General features: G+C 31.5%; 2 protein-coding genes across 6 annotated transcripts in view; one reads left to right on the forward strand and one right to left on the reverse strand.

Moving 5' to 3' along the window:
* Nucleotides 1-7514, reverse strand: part of LOC108763628 (uncharacterized) — a 16812-nt gene extending 9298 nt beyond the window's left edge. The window contains exons 1-2 of one of the 4 annotated variants that reach the window (XM_018511415.1): nucleotides 7342-7514; nucleotides 1432-1546 (exon numbers count right to left, since the gene is read on the reverse strand). The gene's annotated coding sequence lies outside the window, so the exon portion shown is untranslated. The other 3 variants (XM_018511413.1, XM_018511420.1, XM_018511418.1) reach the window with 3 other exon arrangements.
* LOC108763627 (phytanoyl-CoA dioxygenase-like) overlaps nucleotides 1-16875 on the forward strand; it is a 144475-nt gene that overhangs the window by 126264 nt on the left and 1336 nt on the right. Inside the window, exons 1-2 of one of the 2 annotated variants that reach the window (XM_018511411.1) lie at nucleotides 10425-10659; nucleotides 16157-16300. In XM_018511411.1, coding sequence (XP_018366913.1) covers nucleotides 10639-10659; nucleotides 16157-16300 — 165 coding nt within the window. In that variant the 5' untranslated portion in view covers nucleotides 10425-10638. Of the gene's footprint in view, nucleotides 1-10424; nucleotides 10660-16156; nucleotides 16301-16875 lie in introns of those variants that run through there. The other variant, XM_018511412.1, reaches the window with a different exon arrangement.

A 16875-nucleotide genomic window follows, 5' to 3' on the forward strand; every position in this document is an offset into this window, starting at 1 on the left:
TACACTAAATTTTTATCGTATACCGATAACCCTTAAAATTTTTTTCTCTAAAAATTGAGTGTAAATAAAAATTTGTATAAGATAAAAGAAGTTGTAAGAATATATATAATTTATTTTTTTGACATTCTTTTATCTTATATATGTTCTTATTTATAGTCGATTATATATGTGTGTTTGTGTGTGTGTATTTATATACACATATATAATCGATACATACATATATATACGTATATATTATATATGTATATATATAATATAAATATATATAAAATTCTATTAAATATTATACATGTAATATATTATGTATTATAATATAAGATGAAAGAAATCTCAAGAAAAGAACTTTTACATACGAATGCTGTAATTGAAAGTAATCAAGGGATTCTTTATTTGTTAAAGTTACTAATTATATATTCAGTACATTGAAATTTTCCTTTGACATCCAAGCTTGATATTTAATAACGAAACTATTTAAATGCGATGCTTTAACAATCTTAATCAATGCGTTTTGGTTGAACTTGCAGTATCAATTAAAGAAGTTATTTGATTCGACATTCGAGACGCTCTATATACATATACAGGATCAAAAAAATATAAAATGAAAAAAAAATATAAATAATAAGGAAAAGAATTAGAAAAATTAGTGTGATACAATAATATTAATCAATGAACTATAATTGAATGGGTTATGCCTGGTCTTGCAAGACAAGAAAAAAAAAACGAAACAGTTTATTACTTAAATGCGCTCCCACGCGCTCATTAAAATACATCCGCGATCTTGATTAATAGATGTTTTCTAAAAATTGTTACCAAATTTATCGAAGAATGTATATACTGAAATTCATTCTCCGTGAAACCTCGATCTTTTCTCGGTAGTAAGGGGTAGAAAAAGATATAATCACCCCGTATTGGCGAGAACGCCAAATGTAGTATTTCTGTGAGAGAGAGAGAGAGAGAGAGAGAGAGAGAGAGAGAGAGAGAGAGAGAGAGAGGGGGGGGGGGATAACGTATCCATTACAGTTTCGTCACATAATTGCACAATCTGTTCATTTTAGTATTATTTTTGAATAATTTAACACGTCGCGCGCGGCGTCTACCAAATACGAATCAACTCATAGTTGACGATCTATAGATGGATTCTAACTGTTCGCTGTTTTGATTATTTTTGGGAGAAAATGAGAATTGTACTCTGAATTTTTTTATGAAGAATATAAATGTAATTAAGAAGCACATTAAAATAACATACTGGTATAAAAATAACTTTGAAAATGAAGTTGTCTAATTGGTATAATCACTGTGTTAAAATTGTACTATTATAATTAAAAGAAAGAAACGTAGATTTCTTTGGAAAAGTCGTAAGAAGTAAAAGTTCTCGCACAGCACTTTTTGGGTCTGTAATAATATGTAAATCTAGAGACCAACAAAACTCACCCTGTAAACCTTCGAATTCCTTTTCGAGGAAGAGATGTTGCTCATCTATTCCCGTAGTGGATTCCTTGCGCCGGGAGTGTGGGAACTATCTCTCTGCTCGCTTAATGATAGTCCTCTGTAAATTTTCGCAAAATAACGTTTACGCGACTATAGTAATGAAGCCTTCGGGCAGAATCAAATATTCTTTAGAGTTTTGCTATCGTCTGTGAATACCGTCCCGTTGGATAGTGATTCTTCAGATTTTGAAGAAAGCGCAAAAGATTTTCAGAGATGCGAATATCGGTTTTCCGCGCAACGAATATCTCTGGTAACGTAATCAAGAGCGTGACAGGTGCGGCTTGGCGGGTGTCTCCACGTCGGACATGTGGATGGGAAGAAGTATGGGATTTGGATGAACAAGGAAGACTTGAGTGGCCGAAGGAAACGAGAGACATGTAGCCACGTTGACGTCAGCCGTGTTACTACGGCAGGAGGACTCTGCGATATGTCCGTCGAAAGAGATCAAAACAACTAGTTTGAGGTCCCTACCACAAATTGTCCTCTCCGCTCCTCTTGCCACGGCTACGTCACGATCACATCGAAGTCTCGCTTCGAGGAATCGATGTCGTCGCCGTCGTCGTCGTCGTCGTCGTCGTCGCCGCCGCCGAGGTGTCGGTCAGGGTAAAAGACACACCGTCTCGTTCTGTCAGGTGAAGTGGTCCGAAATGTTCTTGCAGTCGCGACGTCTCCGCAACAATTGTGTTCAATTGTAATGTACAATTGCGCGATTTTTATACATATAGACAACAGGATGGACAACAGTATCACATGCTCGCTAGTGGGAGAAACGCAAACAAACTGCGATCGTTATATCTTCTCGCACGATTATGGCGTTATTCTCAAACGCGTTATCTCGAATCAGAAAGGAAATATATGGTTTGACACGCGCGTGAAAAAATAAAAGCGAGTAAATCATCGGTTCTTAGGTGAGTATACTGGTACCAGCCGATTTTTGAACGGTACGTTCATCTAGAAACTTTGCGAAGAAACTGGACAAACATAACGAGTAATAAGATATATACGATCAGCACAGTAGTATAGTTTTACATTTATTTCGTTTTTTTTTTTTTTTTTTTTACTAGGACAGATTAGTTTAACTTAGATATGACAATTGCATCACTTCGGATCTATGTGGAATTTAATCGGATTTCTCCCACATTCGAGGACAATAAGCGTGATTTTCAGTAAACTGCCTAGCAACGGAGCTCGATGTGGTACCATTATGCAACAAAATTCTCACCGAATTGTAAATTAAACGATATACAAATAATAATATTATAAAATCAGTTACACGTGTTCCTTCCTATCACATCGAATAACCCGGAGGTCACTTCAGAGACATCGACTGACGTATCATTGATTTAATCTTCGGGTCAAACAGTATTCGCGTACATGTAATATTGAGTGATTATCCTTTATAAAGCCTTTATAAACAATACAAACGATTAAGAGTCGACTCTGCAGGCGCATTACGCCATCTTTGCGGCCGGTGATGTAGAGGACTCTTACCTTTGGTTTATTATAAAGTTTTCATGAGTGAGATATTGTCCATAAAATACGCATCTTATCTATCCAGAAAGAGACGCTGGTGATATATTCCTATTTTTAAAATATTTTAAATGTTCAAAATTTCAAATCACTCTTGTATCATCATAATGGAGCTTCTCTCCAGAAAAGTCAACATTTATACAAAATTAGTATATTTTTATGTAGAAGTTTAGCAGTTTAAAATTTCATTAGTGAATCAATGAGATTTATGACGATTTTATTTAATTACGATTGAATTTAATGTAATACCTACTATACCGAGTCACATTTTTTAAAAGAACTTACAACATATAATATTATAGCAATACAGTTTTTCGAAATACACTTTTTAATGCGTATGTCGAAATAAAAAAAACGTAAAATTATTTCATCACGACCTTATTATTTTACTCCGTTATAAGATGATAATTTTCTATAAAAATTATAAAAGTATAAAGGATAAGTCGTAGTGGAATCATAAAAATTGTAATGAAAATGTTAAGATAATTTTACATTGTAATGGTACGAGTAATTTTCATAGATCATTAATGACAAAAGCAGAAAGAAAAAGAAAGAAAATATAGAGATATTAATAAGATGTAAAACAAAGATATTTCTTAAACGAACACCTTGTAATAGTATAATAAATTAAGTCGACGCACGTATACTCATGTGAGAGTATTAAATAATCGCATAAAAAGTCTATATGTACACGGAGAAAATTTTATATTAAGTTTTAATACAATTTTAAATTACACTTTACTATATCTTGTATTTTCTGATGGACTCTCACAACATGATTCCGACTTAACTTTTACTATGGTAATACTAATTTTTATCACATAAATAAAGTAATTATTTTGTTAAACCATATTCTAACATGAAAACAGTTAATTTTTACTATGGTACGCAAACAAAATTTGCTAGGTATATTTGATTTTGTAATAAAAAATTTTTACTATGAAAAAGTGTAAAAATTACGTTATATTATTGTTTTTAAAAAAATAACTATAGCATTTAAACTTATAATTTACATGAAGACCGCAGCTACTACCACGTTATAGTAATTTTTAAATATAAAATTTTCTCCGTGTAGCATCGATATCAAGTCATTTCTCACGCATGCTAGTCACGCACACACCGGCAATCAATTGTGCGTCGTAATCGTCATTCGAATAGAGCTCAATAACCGATTGGAGACTTCGACGCACGTGAATTTCGGGAGGATATCACTGGAGATAATGCCAGGCCCAATCTCGGTCGCGTTGGTAGTTCAATCAGACACGTAACGAACAACTGCTCGCTTTTACTTTGTGCGTGATCGCTGGCCGGTGCGGTATGCCACCCCCACGTAGATGTGAGAGGCGAGCGGTTCACGTATACTGAGCATCGCCGAAAGTACCCAGGAAACTATTGCCCAGGTAGCTCGCAATTGTATCTCGATAATAGAAAATCGGTTACCGCGCGCGCGATACGCGTAATCATAACTAATCCTCGTTCTCGTTCTCATCGATTGTTCGGCAATCAGTCCCCGTGAGATTCTCTTTGTCGACAGGTGTTCACAAAATCAAAATGTTTAATAAAACGTTACACCACTGATCTAAATCTTTATAAACATGCAAATAAAAATCCACGATTTTTTAATATATATTGAATTAGATCCCAATGAATATAATAAAAAAATATAAAAAATCATTATGTCACTGATCTTCGTAAACATTCCAATTAAATTTTTTTATTACATTAAACTGAATCCTAATTGAATCCAATTAGATCACAGAAAGTTTTTTGCGTGAAAGGATAAAAATTGTCATTTGGTGCTCAGATTAATAGCTATGCGAATTCGATAATAACTTTCCTTAGTGAGGCATTTTTAGTTGAAAGAGATGAAATTCAGATTTGAGATGAGAGTTTTGGCCCAATAAAAAAAAAGATGCCAATACGCTCTGTTTTTCAAAAATGTAAAAACGATTTAACAATTTGTTCAATTTAGAGGCCATTAATCCTGAGCGAATTAAATATATAAGTTGGTTTTTTACAAATTAACTTAGAATTAAGTAAATTTTACGTTATATTCTTCAATTCCAACTAAAATTACAAAATACAAATCTCGTCATTGATACATTAATCTTAAAGTTCTCAAACTTTTTTATAAAAATCATTAATATGTAATAATAAATAATAAACGAATTTATTAAGACCGTACATGTGAATACACAACAAGTAAAAGTTTAACGTCTATAACAATCGAAGCTGAATCTTAGATGCTTTAAATAATTTCTATGTGAATTTATATACTAAATATGTAATCATTTGAACTGCGCGCCGAATTGATTTTTTGAACTTATAAACGCAATTAAAAACTACTATAGTAATATCACAAATTAAATTGACAAGCAATTTAATAATTTGATGCTCAATCTGGCATCCTATTAAAAAGATGTTAATGTACTAAAAAAATAATAATTATATATTTTATATTTTTATTTTACACGTATATAATACACGCTGTTAGATACAAATTTCAAATATCATGAGATCCTCTCCTTCTTTCATCACATAATATTTCAAGAACTATTATTAGCTTTACACTTTTAATTAGAGACTAATCGTTTTAATTTTTGGTCTGAAAAATTGCTCCTGCCCGTTTCTAAACATGATAATAAATTAAACATGATGATAATAAATTACTTATAAATTATATATATATATGTATACTTATATGTATGTAGTACATAATAATCTCATTGCAACTTATTTATGTGACTGAAGGGTATTTCGAGATACAACGTCCAAATAAATTGTTCCACATAAAAAGTACGATAGAAAAGGAGAGGATTACTACATGATTTATGAATTTGTTGGATCATTACGTGACAAAATTATCTAATGAAATGTTGTGATATATAAAAAAATGAATGACTTTGTAGAGTGATATAGACGGGAGAAAAAAATTAAGACACAAACAGATTAGGTAACCCAAAATGCTAAAGTCGACTCATTGACCTATTATATCTGTTTAAATTTAAATCACATGTTCTTTTTACTTTAGTTTTAATTGCTTCGGTACGAACTGCCACACAATTTTTTCCGTCTTTATTTGTAAGTTTACTTTACAACTTTGTTCCTTTTATCTCCATTCTCTCTTCTTTAATCATATTTGTGGTTTAATTTACGTTTAATATATTGTACTGTGTATTAATATATTTAATATGTAATATAAAATCAAACGTACATATCTTCTATCTGAATAATGTGAGTAAAAAGAATCGAGTAATATAAAATGCGTTTATAAGTTAAGACAAAAATGTAATCGTGTTTCTGACAATAAAAAATGAGGAAAATTTATCATTTTTTTATTTAAACCACACACTATACGAAATAAATAACAGAAATTTTTAATATGGCAGACGAAATATTGGACCGAAACATAGAATTTATATGCAGAATTGTCGCGGCCAAGAAATAATTTTTACGCCTGTAAATAATCATCTTGCAATTTAATATATACACGAACGTATGTATGGTGACCTCCCCATAGGCGCACGCGAAAGCTTAAGTAGAACTCTTGTATTTTACCATTGTGTATATTCAAGATATATTTAATTTTTAATTAACATATATGTAAAAATTACGATCTAACATAGTCAAATCAATTTTGTTCAAAATTAAACATCGCGTTTACAAGATCCAAATTGTCTCCGAAAATTGAATAATATTATTCTCGTTTATAGGTACTCTTATCATACTTAATCCAATATCGATAGAAAATATCTGTGTTTATTATTTGCTTACACAGATAACGCTTCCAGTGGTATATTCAAATATATTTTAGGTTTAGATTTACTCGAATATTTATGAATTTATATTTCTTGTTTGGTCATCTAATTCTATGCTCCTTTTATTTACAGTCATATAATGAGAATATAAACGCGAAGTTATAAGGCTAAAGTGAATAAAGTAAAAAGTAGAATAATAATAATAATAAGTATAATAATAAAAGTGTGATAAGAAATGAATAGCGTGCGAATATATTTTCTTAAGAGAGTACGTTTTACTATAATTATTCTTAAAGATAAAAAAGATCATAAAAATAATCTGCGTATTAATTTACAGATTCTAATGATGCTTTCCTTTAATGTTGCTGTGCATTTAAAAGCGCGGCCATTTTCCGTTTTCACATGTCGTATTTGATCGGTAAACATGCAACACTTCGCTATGCAAGTACACGTGCGAGCAATTAATGCCATACTCCGCTGTTCTCGACAGCAAATGTTTACGACGCGGAGCCGCGCGGCGGCTACAATTAATTCGAGTCGAATTAAGGCTGTAAAGAGTACATACCTGGCAACGAACCAAGATGTTATACTGCAAACGTATACACACGCGACGAAGTTATCCGGATTTTCATCCGACGAGCGGACCAAGTTACCGTACAGCGGATCGGTGGACAACGGCCTCATTTGCCGGAGTTACCTTTTCTCCTCTCCGCCAAACTGCTTCAACAATGCCCAACACCCGGCAGTAATAGCGCAATAATGCCGTAGCTAAACCGTACGGTATAAAAAGAAACCGAGTCAACAGAGCCGGCTTGGCTCACTGTCAAATAGCACTCTCGCGTTGTACTCCTGAATATCCACCGGACTTCACCCCGTCGACGACGACGAACTTTTTCATCTCAGACGAAGTACTCTCGTTTCTCTTGATCGTAAAGCAAGAAGATTGCGAATAAGTTGATTTACACGCGTTATTTCATTGATTTCGAATCTTGTAGATGATAAGATGATATATACGGGACTACTAAAATCATACAACTTTCAATAATAGTAACAACGATCTTTCCTTCTATGATTGTGATTCAAACAAATCACGCAGAAACAATTAACTAAATCTTATACATTCTAGGATTCCTACACTGAAAGAAAAGATTGGCCGCTGCAGCACATTAGATGGTTAAATATGGCATAGCATTTTTAATTGGTTGCAACAGCCAATTTTTGGATGCTGCAGCCAATTGTTGGTTGTATTAGCCTATCCGCAATGTCAGTACAAGATTTCGATTAATCAACGCAACCAAAAATTGGTTGCTACAGCCAATTAAAAATGCTATGCCATATTTAACCATCTAATTTGTTGCAGAAACCAATCTTTTCTTTCAGTGTAGGCTTTTGATCTTTGCTCAACTTCTCAACTGCTCTAGTTCAGTAGAAAGTTTATTACAAACAGTAAAAACTCATCTTCATTACATTTGTATTAATTATCACTTAGTTGTATGTTTTATCTTTAACACAAATATATGCGTTTTTTAATCAAATAGTTATCTTAAATACTTAATCTATCAACTTGAAATTTACGAACAATATTTCTTTACTTTGTGCTTTAAAAAGTGGCAATTCTTCGGATAAAAAAATTAATAATATTAATGATATCTATATTGTAAAAACGTTTTATGTATTTTCTATGAGATGAGATCAAAAAGAGAGAAATTAAAAAGACGAAAGGAGGAACGAAAACAAAACCGTTCGTAGACAAATCAAGAGGATAAAACCAATTTGTGGAAAAAGAGACTAGTAGATACAGTACGTTATTTATTAAGGCTAGACACGAAAGAATAAGAACGTAAATTTTTGCGCTTTCCACCAGAAAGAAAATTTTCTTTAGAATTTAGAGAAATTTGGCTTTAATAAATCCGTGTCGTCTGCTCGTGTAAATTAGCGAGCCCACGCAAGCGAAGTGCGCGGAATTATTTGCCGTTAGCTTGTTTCTACAGGTTAGCTTGTTTCTACAGGATCGTCCAAACGGAGACGAAACACGTGAGTAGCATATAAATTATCGTGCCGTTAACTCGGCTATTAATACGATAATAGATAAAGATAACTGTTATTTTTAAACTAGTTTTCTTTATCATGATATAAAAGTCTTATAATAAAGGAAACAAGTTTTAAAATAATAGTTCTCTCACCTTTTCAATTATTTTATTTTTATTTTATTTTTTTTGTTAATTCTATGAAAGTAAATATGTGAAAAGGAATGTGTTACACATTATGACATACGTCTCTTACGGTAGTATGACACGATACTATGTCCTTTCATACATACATATGTATAATATCGTACAATTAAAAACATGTGTGTTATTATGTACATTACACGATAAATTAATTTTTTTATATTAGCACATGTGTGTATAGTATGTATACATATATGTATATAATATTTTTAAAACTAATATATAAATAAAACAAAAGCGAAAAATGAAATCAAAAGGTAATAAAACATATTTATTTATTTTATCGATAGTCCATTTAGTCAGCTTATCTCTAAAGAAATACGTTTTTAAGGCGCATTGATTTTGAAGCAGCCTGTAAAAGATTGACTCTCGAAACTTTACTTCCTGGACGTTCGTTACGAACGGCCGAGTGTTCGACTGACCATGAGCCGTGAGCACCGCGCGAAGAGGACATTGTACTGAAACTCTGAAACGAGCTTACAAGCAGAAGCTTACGAAATAAGCGAAGAACCGTGTAGTTAACACTGCATTCATTATCTAAATTATTACATCGTGAAATTGTTTATTTACGTATAATTGGATTCACAAATAATACTCAAAGAGTATAGATTCTCTCTCTCTCTCTCTCTCTCTCTCTCTCTCTCTCTCTCTCATATATAGTACAAAAATCTATAATATACATTACTTACACGCATATAATTAAGATTAATAAAAGAATAACACAGACATTGTTGTTTTAAACATTAGTTATCTTACTTTAATAATTTATTGTACGATTGTGTCATGTCATCTCGTTTTAATAACTGTAATAAATTATGCTATAACTTTTCTAATTATCGTAAAAATTGTATAAATGTGTACACATGTACGTGAATTATATTTTTATAATGACAGAGAAACTGCATCTTATTGACATAAAATAATTTTATTCACACACACACAGTTAATATTTATAATTACGATAATTTAAGATTAATTTTTACATTCTCAATATTAACTAAAAATATAATGAAGTACAGTGAACGTATCGAATGTATTTAATGTATTGATAAATAAATTTAATTAAGAAATTAATATAAATTTAATTAAGAAACTAATTTAAACGAGAATCTTCCTTTCTTCTATAATATCTTCATATAAAGTTCGGAAGAACACTTGAGATTAATTTAGATTTGATGAGTGAAGTATCAGAAATGATGCGTGAATAATTAGTTTGAAGTTAATTAACTTTACTTCTTAGCACGTAATTATCTGCTTGCATATTACAACGCAATATCTTCATGAAGACGATACAGTTATCTGAATGACGAACGAATACTTGAGATAAATGTTCATAGCCTCGTATCGCCGAGGATTCCTTGTTTTTTTTCGTCAGGTGATAAATTCTCGAATTTTTGGAAAATCAAAAATCTGATCGTTCGTTCATCGGGATACCAGCGGGACGACGTGTGACTCTCGTCTCGCTCGCTTCGCACAAGTCGCCAGCTCGACTCGGACTTCGCATATCCGCGGGCTCACCTAGTCATTTGGTGCGAGCACTCGGCCGCGGACGTGTTCCGGTCTCACTCTGTCTCGTGTTCAACGAATAGATTCAGAATTCGTGGAATATTGTTGATAACACGTGTATCAGGATGAAGGACATTCGCGCGCAGGTGAGTCCCACGTAGAACCGAGCATTCGTGAGAATTGTCTCTCCGTATCGCTTTCCTATACATGGAAAGGAGATTCGCGTTGTCTTGTATCATTCAAAGCTGCTATGGATGTAATTTAATTAATAAAGTTTAATCGAGAAACCGAAGAATGCATCATTCTTCGCCAAGGTTGCTGATCAATTCGAAATGACGAATTTTTTCATCATGGGATGATAAATGCTTTAAATATATATTTATTTATTGTTTCAAGTTTCGATGAAATTGTAGATAGATAACTATTTCTTCACATTGATATTAGAGATACATCTTTTATTTTCTTACAATACATTGTATCTACTTTTAATTAAAAAATCGAGCTGTTCGTATAGAATTGCATGTATTTTTAAATTTACTATTTGTATTTCTTCAAAAATATTCGAAACATTAGAAAGTTCTATCATACATTCATTTTTTTTAATATGAAAACTGCATAGTACTATTTATCTGTTCAATTAATTTATATGAATTATCTAGATTCTAGAACATATAGAATATACAGAAATTTATGTAAATAATTCATATTAACGAAAATTCTTAATAAGACTTTATGCTGTATAACGAGGAATATACTTATGCATGATGTTTCTATACGAATTCTGATTTTTTTATATTCTCTACGACTGATATCTTCGAAGAAATTCACATAATTGAAATTCTCGATGCTATAATTCCTCTATATATGAAGCCTCTATACATATATTGCATCAGGGAACTAAGAAACGAGGGTACACAATGTAGTCGTTTGTCGAACAACGTCATTGGAGTTGCCACATTGATACAATCGACTAGACCTCTCGATTCGGAGGTCAGCATCCTTGTACTCGAGTAATCTGTCGTTCTATCAAAACGTAGTAGCATCAATTCGCTGATTTAAAATTTTTTACTTACTTCCATTTTTATATTATCATTCATTTACAATTTTTGTACATCACCGTTGTAAAATAATTCCAATTTACAACGATAAAAAAATACAATCAATGTAATCTTGAAGTTTTTTTTTAACACACATTTGGATATTTTCAAACAAATTTCTTAAATTATTGCTTTCTAAATTTCGTCAGTTTATAGTTACAATTCTTTCTTTGAACGTTGTAATGTATGAGCTTTCTGTTTTTAATAATAATATCTATAATATATCCAAAAACGCGCGTAAAAGACAACATATATAAATATATGTTCATTAAAAGAAACAAATTAAAAGATAGTTATTTTTATGTTGAGAATTGTATATTTTTTACATTATATATTTTTGATTCATTGTTATCGGATCATGTTACTTGAGAGGATCCCGTTTGCCTACAGTTCTGATTGTACATACCACTCATATCAACTAGTGCCTAGTAATTTTTTACTGTTTTGCCAATGAGATTATTTTATTTTTAAGAATAATCTGTAATTTTTTCAAGTAATTCTTAACATATTGCATTTGCCTTACAACCTCCTTAATAACTCTAAGCAGTAGGAGGAAAAGATAATAAATGTGGCTTAAGAAATTAAGAAATTAACAAAATACGGTTATCTAACATTCTGTATTGCTTTATTATATAAATTTGGTGATATTCATATAATTACGAACAAGAGAAGCAAATGTTTATGCATTCAGATATCGCGAAGTTTTTATCTTTACGCTTTCGGTTATACCATTCTTTCTGTAAGTGGCACAAAAAGTGCCTAAAAACAATTGTTTTTTTTTTAATCATGACAATTTTTTTCCAGAAATGCTATTTCTGATGTAAGAAGAAATGTGTTTACAGTGGAACCCACCGATAATTTATCGCGTGAAACATCCTATCGCTGATCTATGACCTACATTAATCTATGTCGTTCATCATTGCCACAACGCTATTTTAGCTATTTATAGTGTTTAATCAAATGATATTTACAACACAGATGGTAATTACATCGCCCGGTAATTAAAATTTTTTTTAAGTTACAGTTGTTAATTAAATGAAGCAATCCTCGCATTTCGCAAAATTGAATAGTATTTTATCGTATATTATTTTTTAAAAAATCGTTGCTTTTGTCGTCTTTCTTATCGGTGCAACTGAAACATTAAAAGTAAAGTAGCGGAGAAGCTTTAGAAAATTTTGCCTCGCTCTCTCGCAGATTTGGCACGCTCAAATTAACCCGAAATAACGAAGTTGGCCTTGATTCTTCGCGATCGCGCTATGAGACGAGGGCGAAAGATTGGTAATGAACGACCAAATGCTTCATTCTGCGTTTCCATTCTATTCCTATCCACGCGATTCAACGCTTTCACGGGCGGCTTGAGTCATTCGTATAGACGGATGAAATTCCAGAAAAAGCGACGTCGACGACAAGGGGGATGACGTAGTAGCCCATCCACCCACCTGTCGATGACGGCTAGCTATAGTAGCTATTTTCGGGATGTGCTTCGCACTTATAACTTTGCGTTAATGCACGTGATATGCTTGCACGAGTTTGGCTCGCAAATTCGCTTGCGATGTAAACGGATAAATTCCTATATTCACAATCCAATACAAAAGAATCGGTATCGTAAAAATCAATTGTTTATAATTATAGGTCTGTTTTTTATTTCTGAAATAGAACACTCTTTCTCGCTTTTGCCAAATATCAAACATACAGAAGCGTGCAAAAGTTTCCGGCCAGTCACATTTTGTATTCTAATTTATAAAAAAAAAGCCTGATAAAATTTTAATTAATTCTCGTATGTTAATACAAGATTTCGTTACCCACATCTTGTACTAACACCTGATAGTGATTAAAATTTTCTCAGGCTTTTTTTTATAAATTATAGTAGAAAATGTCACTGGCCGGAAACTTTTGCAGGCCACTGTATATCCATATTTCACTTTAAGTTTCAAAAGTGTACATATATTAGTTCAGCCACAGAAAATGGACTTTATACATACTCATGTATTTAGTTATATAAATTATGTATTATGTATATAAACATAAATATAAAATAATAAAATCAATTTATTAAAATTATTAATTAAAATTACATAGATATTATAATTAAAATTAATATCTATATAATTTTAATTAATTATATTAATATATTATATATGTAGGTATATGAGATATAATTATTTTATGAAATATCTAATAAGAGAGAATATATATCTTTTCTTATTAGATATATTTCAAAAGTAATTAATGAGTTGTCAATTACATAAAAATTTAAAACAATCAAACGATGATTTCTTAACTTGATGAAACTATAATTGAAACTATTTTCCTTTAGAAAACTATAATAAACCAAAAGAATAATCGCCAATATCTAATCGTCAATTCTAATATTTGTCACGTTAAATTTATACTATCTAACAATGTAATAAAATGAGAATAAAATGTAAACTGTTAAATATAATTTTGTAGATCTCGTTAAATTTTATAACTTACTTTTTTAAGAAATCATTTTTTTCTTGTATTACTCAATATCTTAATAAAAATAATGGTAATAGATCAATTTGTGAGCATAAATATATTAATGAAAAAATTAATTAAACATTAATTCTCAATCTACAAAAATATTATTGAATACGTTACAAGAAATTATCAAACTCGAAAATGGAAATATTCTATAAATCGTCTTTCTTGCGTCTTCATTATTGACTATCATCTCAAGAAAAAGAGTGATTGATATATAGCTGTCATTAAAAAGATCAATATATAATCTCTCTTTGTTCGAGCGATTATGACAATTCGAAGACCAAATGAGGGCAATACAAAGCAGAAGAGGATTGCAGATATCATTGTCTTAAATAAAATTGCTGCCGCGCTGAGCAATATTTCTCTTTTATCGCAGGAAATGCATTATTGTGCGGCAGAGCAGTAATGCGTTTCAGCGTAATCGAAACGTAAAAATTGCGCACATAAATTGCGATTTTTTTGAAGATGCCCTAGCGGGAACGATGCGTGATCCACGAGCATCCTCCGTCGTGGCGTCTTTATTGCGAAGCCGTTCCCGAACCGTCACCGAGCAAGGAAGACGCCGTAGTTTTCGATCGAATGACAAGTGCGGGACTTCCTACGATCGCGACATGACTTTTGGGCGATGTTTATGACCGCGTCGAACGCTCCAAAAATACCATGCGCTCAGCGCATCTTTTCCTGACTGCAATATATGTAATATATCGGAGATGTTCCATTTTGGCATGCGAATTTTTAGGATTTTCGCGATACAGTTTCATTTTTTTCTCAGCGGTTTTGTCGGTCTCTTAAAACATCCGTTCAATTGTAAAATCAAGCGATTAGCGAATAAGAAGACTCGAATTGCAGACGTACGTCTGGCCCCTTGGAGAATTGCTCGTAAAACTATTCCGCAAATTAAATGCCATTCCAACTGACGTTCCGCTTTCATTTAATAGCGTTTTGCAATTCTGGAACATCTGTTTCGATATGTACTTGCATGTGAAATAATATCAGGACGTTTGCCAACTAGCACAATGCGGAATTATATATAAACATATATATATATATATATATATATATCGATACGTGAATCACAAAACTATTATATATATGATACTTTCCATTGTGCAAACGTTTTATCTATACAGAATACATATTTATTTAGATTACAAGTATTAATGATATCGTCGTGCGCGGACGATAACTGATTATTAATAAAAATAATTTTCTGAAAATTATCTCCAAATAGAAAAGTAAAATAATTTGGGATACCCTAATTATAACCATCAAGAAAGATATTTTTAAAAGCTGAATATAGACAGTACCAAAATGAGAAAACAAAACGATTATAGGAATAGTAATAATTAAGACAAACGCAAAATCGTTTCCATACATGTATTCGGTTAACACAAAAAAAATATCCGTTTGCCCTTTGAAGCAGGCAATGTTCGTGGTTATTCTTAGATATCTTTATCGGTTGCAGTCTATTTATAAAGTCGCAGTCTATCACTCAAAATATCACGATGAAACGAAACTACGATGGATCGGTCAGATGATCAGATGACCGGAAACGAAATTTCTTTGATCTCTGAACCAGCGGTTACGAATTATCTTTTCTCGCCAATAAATCGAAGAGCTATTCATTATTTATTTAAAGATTTACCTCAATTTTACGATGATCGTGACGTTAATGTCACAAATCTCAAGTAAAGAAATCGTAAATCATTGCGGAAGTAAATGCGTTATATTTTTTGAATATTTCTTCGCACCCTACACAGCAAAAATATATTATATGGATATCCCCTACAGACGTTACGATATATTTAAGCTATCTCTGTGATATAATTAGATAGTTCGGCTATATAAGACATTATTATGTCTTATAAACATTTATTTTTTTATATACAAATTTAACTTTTTACTTATGAATATAATATATAAAGGGAAAGCGACTTCGCGTTTTCTTTTATCTTTTTCCGCACTTATGACCCTATTTTATTAGCTTATATATATATATAAAAATTTCAAAATATACATTAATTTTGTGTGTGCAATTAAGTTTCAGAAAAATGGTTATGTCATTTTGGAAGACTTCTTTCAACCAGAAGAGATCGAAGAATTGAGAGCTTGCGGAGAAGAATTTACAAATAAGTTGCCACCTGAGTCAGAACGAAAAGTATTTAATACAATACAATTACAACAGGTAATATGACCAATTGTCAATTTAACTTAAAAACGTAAAGCGTAATATTTAGTACTGTTTGGTAATTCAGACTCGATCAAAGATGATGATATAACGTTCCTATGTAAATATTTGAAGACGACTTTATCAAGGAAAATGGATATAGAGTAACTATCCCTATTAATGTGCCTTTTAGCCAACTTGCTCATTACTGAATTAATTATTAAATATTGTAGCTTTAATTTTATCTGCTTTTTTGCAATCAATATCGGTTTTTCAACTATTTCTTTTTCTTCTAATATTTCTTTAATTTAAAAAATATTAATACTTTATAATATTTTTAACAAAAATAAAAAACATGTTTTTGTCCCTATTAGTGAGTCCTCCAAGCGACGATGGCCCTATTAATGTGCCCCCAATTTGTGTGTCTATCTACATTTGAATTGTTTAGGTTAATATTACATAAATCATTATTTCAATTATATTTATTTCAATGTACACTTATAACACGACGTTTTCAACTCCAATACAGGGCACATTAATAGGGACAAGCTTAAAATCTTGCAGTACGTATTATTGGATTCACATAAATTCCT

Source organism: Trachymyrmex cornetzi, unplaced genomic scaffold (assembly GCF_001594075.2).
Source record: "Trachymyrmex cornetzi isolate Tcor2-1 unplaced genomic scaffold, Tcor1.1 scaffold371, whole genome shotgun sequence".
Lineage (NCBI taxonomy): Eukaryota > Metazoa > Arthropoda > Insecta > Hymenoptera > Formicidae > Trachymyrmex > Trachymyrmex cornetzi.